Source organism: Crassostrea angulata, chromosome 7, assembly GCF_025612915.1.
Source record: "Crassostrea angulata isolate pt1a10 chromosome 7, ASM2561291v2, whole genome shotgun sequence".
Classification (NCBI taxonomy): Eukaryota; Metazoa; Mollusca; class Bivalvia; order Ostreida; family Ostreidae; genus Magallana; species Magallana angulata.
In genome coordinates, this window is record NC_069117.1 from 3530844 (window position 1) to 3535392 (window position 4549).

General features: G+C 34.0%; 1 protein-coding gene across 1 annotated transcript; it reads left to right on the forward strand.

Moving 5' to 3' along the window:
* The first annotated feature begins 283 nt into the window (after window positions 1–283).
* On the forward strand, window positions 284–4170 carry LOC128155566 (uncharacterized). Its single transcript, XM_052817335.1, has 5 exons — window positions 284–477; window positions 565–803; window positions 1122–1278; window positions 1596–1781; window positions 2009–4170. Exons 1-5 carry the CDS (start codon window positions 408–410, stop codon window positions 2230–2232), a joined length of 876 nt encoding a protein of 291 aa, XP_052673295.1. The 5' UTR covers window positions 284–407; the 3' UTR covers window positions 2233–4170.
* Window positions 4171–4549: the final 379 nt, after the last annotated feature.

Genomic DNA, 4549 nt, shown 5'->3' on the forward strand with positions numbered 1-4549 from the left:
TGTATATTAACAAAGATATAGAGCATGTCAACAAATGTCGCATGTGGGTAATATTTTATTCAAATTTTTATCTAGATCTGGTCAGGTACATTTATTTATCTTTTTTTTTTTTTCATGTCCAAATATCTAAACTGAATCAATAGAATTAAATAGATAGATTTTTTTTTACGAAATTCATATTGACTATACACTCCAACGATAGCACTGATAAGGTTCTTGACATACCTTTTACAAGTCAGCTAAAAGCAGAACATGTATGAAATTTCCCGATCCGCTCCCAAAGAGACGGAATAAAGAACGACCACTCTTCAATGTTTGTTCTCGTCGTGGCTGACCAAAACAGCATATATTATAGGTTTTATAATGCAGCAGTTTGATAATCCATATACTTAGAATTACTAATTAATATGATCCATTGGATCTCGCTGATATATAAATTGTTATGGATGTTATTTATGGAGTCTACTTCGACATTAAGTAAACAATGTCTGGAATTTTTCTATTCAGTAACGGTAACTCTTCGTCGTGTAAGTCACTTCTCAGTGTCAGTTTTGTATTTTTCAGTAACATTTGGGGAAGGGAGCTGTGACGGGCCCTTTACGCTGACCCCACTAGAAAACTTGACTATAACTCATGTAACATCCACAACTGCCAGCGGCTTTTGTCAGGACCTAATTTTTAGTGGTTGGGACAGCATCAATAGCCAACAGAGAGAAGTTTGTGTAAAGTTAATAAAGAATCAACTACAATGTTCCCAGAGACTCGAATACAGGGTCCGCGATTACGATGCAAGTCCCTCCAAGGTATGACAATGGATGACCAAATCTTTGATTGTGTCTTGTTTTTTTTTCTATACGAAGCATGTACTATTTAATTACTCCACTGTTGAATATTCTCAGGAATTCAAGAATTTCTGTTTTCTATCGTGAAAATAATACTTTTATATCTTTACTGTTTAAAAAAAAACATGTAAACAAATTAATTTTATTTAATGGGCTAATTACAGTTCTTGACTGTTTCTTTCTCCAGTTAAATAAAACTCATAACTAGACACTAGTACAACTACACTTATACTTTTATAAATTTTAACTTTAATAAAATGTTGGCGGGTTTCTTTACAGTTGTACGACTGCGATGACTCACCTGGGCAGACTCCAGTGTACTGCACTTTCGATAGATTGTACGTTAGGATGAATTCTGACGGGCTGGAGAGGAAGACCACCCGAGTGACGTACACGGTCTACAGCGGCCGGGAGCAGAACACAGATTTTTCGTTCGGTAAAAAATACGAAATACCACCATAAAAACCTTAATGTTTCATCACATCACAATGCTATAAGCATGTTAAAGTATGCACTATTTAATTAAATAGACACATGGATGCAAATTCGTAATATTTTATGATAATGCAAAATATCTGCAATGAAGAAAGTCAATATCTACACATAGGCAATGACGATGATTGGATTGTAAATGTGATGATTACGACGATGATTGCGATGACGTGATGACGAGGAGGAGGTGGTCATACAGATTGTTGTGATGAAGTCTCTGAGGAGATCTTAGTGGAGTTTTATTTGTTTTGTATTTTGCAGACTACAATAGTACCTCTTCCTCCTCATACGTCGCCATAATCATTGGAGTCCTGGGATTGTTGGTGGCCATTGTTGTTCCTGTGTGTTGTATCCGACTAAAGAAAGCGCGTGATATGGAGAACCAGAACCGAGTAGTGACGTATAGACGGAATCAGCAGCCCAAAGTCGTCCACCATTACCATCAAGGTAAGTCTTCCAGGTGTTTCTTGTTTGTGAGGAGATGTCTTTTGTCTGTGAGGAGATGTTTCTTGTTTTTGAGGGGATGTCTCTTGTCTGTAAGGGGATGTCTCTTGTCGGAAAGAGGATGTCTCTAGCTTTTCTGTGAGGGTATATTTCATGAAAATGGGGTTTGCTATTGTTAGTTGTTTATTACAATCTTTGCATTGATTAGTATTTTATAATTTTACCTGTAGTTGATAAGCATAGAAATCAGGATGCCTTACCGGGCAGTGAACCAGTTTCAGGACAAAACAACCCTCCACATGGTTATACCCCACCAGCACGGTCGTTCAACCAGTTCGCCGGGTACCCTCCGTCCGGTGCGCCGACTGAGTACCAGTTGTCTCCCAGACCACACCTCATATCTCCCCATACCTCTCTCAGTGAACAACAGCAATCTACCGTCACCTTCTTATGAAGAGGTGCTGAAACAGACATTATTGTGTTGTAGAAGTGTAACCATAGCAACTAGACTGTAAAAAAAGTAGTTGATATCTTGAGTTTAAAAGTCAAATTCAAATATTATAATAATCATTACAATATCTTTGCGACAAAGTAATCATTCATAAAGAATTAAAACCGTTGTTAAGGCGACAAGCCAGAATATTTAAAATTTTTACCTGAATTTGTTCTGCTAATATTTTCCTTTATTTTGTATTCTTTGTTTCATTTTGTTTTTTGTTTGTTTATTAGGGGGTTTGATTTTTTTATGGTAGCTCAACTAAGCTGATAGCTGAAGTGAGATTCTCTGATCACTTTTTGTCCGGCGTCTATCGATATGTCCCCCGTCCGTCTGCAGTATTTGTTAGCCTCTTTTAATAATTCATTTGTAAAGGGGATTTAATAGAATTTAAAAAGAAGGCAATGTCTTTCTACAAGGGAAAGATAATGAAGAATTGTTGAAAATGTTTGACATTTGTAAATAATCTTACCAGAAACCATTTTCCGTAAAAGGCTGACACTTGTGTGAATCCATCATCAGGCAGTGCAGATTCACATTCACATGATCCCTGGGAGTAGATTTGGGTTACTATATGGGTAAAATTTTAACATAGAAAAAAATCTAAAAACTTCACAAGAACAACAATGGTATGAATTATGATATTACATACATCCCAGCATCCTGACGTTGTTGATTTTCAATTGTTGAAACTGTGACATTCGGACAATTCTTTGGTTCGAGACGGGATTTAAAGTTTAATATAAATATATACAAATAAGTGTGCAAAGTTTCTTTAGTTGCAGTACTTCTATATATGTTGCATGTATATGTAATTATCCTAAACAGGAATTGACTGCTAATTTTGTTGCTGAGAATATCGGTGCTGACCGTAATGTTAAATAGTACAATTTGTCATGTAAATTTTATTAATTTCATATGAAATTAAGAAAATGGAGGCTTTTGATAGGTGGTACCAATTCTCGAATAGAGACTTTCTTACCATGTTTTATGCACATTCTTTATATTTGCATTTGCCGTTTACATGTTAAAATGACATATTTAGATAATCGATATATAGTTTTCATTCGATTATTTTTATTCAATAATTTGATTTACGTTTCATATTTTTTAGTAAATTGGGCAATGAATAATGCAGAAAATATGTTTACATGATGCACACGTAGTACAAAGGTATATTTGTATCAGAAATGTCTAGCATTTCAAGCATTTCATCCCCCCCCCCTCCCAACTTCCACGCAAAATATGTGTGAGCGGGATACTTTGAAATTTAAAACTCACTAAGTGAGTTATTGACTTTTATATTTTCCTCTTTTTTTATTTAATTTTTGGTGAATAAAAGGTGTTATCTTAGGTAGTTAAACTAAGGTTAATCACAAAAGTATTTTCAGTATTGTTAAAATGTAAATACCAAAATATGATGAAAGCTCCAACTATGTTTTAGAGTCGTCAAAAGTCCCTAATTTTTTTTTAAATATTAGATAATGTATTTATCATACAACCGATGCAAAACACTGACTCCAGATTAAATATATTTTATTTCGTAGGCTACATACACCTACTCTTTATTAACATCAAATTTATATGAAGCCTCGTTCAATATACTAAAGACACATGTAAGTGTACTTGGGTAGTTTATGTTGAGTCCATCACACGTCTGACACATACATCTGTACCTTGGATCTGATAACTTTGGTGAAACATTTACAAATAAACGTGCATGCACTTATGATCTGCATGTACCCGTTCACTTAAATAATTCGGGAAAAAAACTAACTTCGGAAACAAATTGTGTAAAAATAAAAATTAGACTTGGAATTAATCATTTTTTCTCCACATTTTACATTGACACAAATCTTTATATGAAAGAAATAAATATAATTATTCGAGTCTCTTCGTTTTTTTTGTTTTTGTTTTTTGGTTTTTTTGTGTGTGCATGAAATATTAAAATTTCGTTATATTTAGTATCTGTTGTATGGTTGTTCGATGCTTGCTTTATAATGTCCAATCCATGGTTAAATACCTCATTACTGCATTAATTCGCTATATTTTCTATTTTTGTAACAAATTCACTGATTTCCTTTCAATGATAGAGCAAGAGGAAACCAGAAAATTTAATATAAAAAAATATTTATACTCGGGCCATAATTGACCATTGATCAAAATAGAAATTCCAAGGGTGTTCGAAGCATGGTTAAATCACCGTAGATATCGATAACAAAATAGTTCTGATGAGTTAATTATTTTGAATGAACATATCCTATATGCTTCATCA

What these genes read in the sequence shown, in the direction of transcription:
- LOC128155566 (XM_052817335.1), top strand. Translation starts at nt 408, where the DNA reads ATGATCCATTGGATCTCGCTGATATATAAATTGTTATGGATGTTATTT. An exon ending in ACGATGCAAGTCCCTCCAAG is followed by an intron (nt 804 to 1,121) that starts GTATGACAATGG and finishes GTTTCTTTACAG; the next exon opens with TTGTACGACTGCGATGACTC. An exon ending in CGTCCACCATTACCATCAAG is followed by an intron (nt 1,782 to 2,008) that starts GTAAGTCTTCCA and finishes TTTTACCTGTAG; the next exon opens with TTGATAAGCATAGAAATCAG.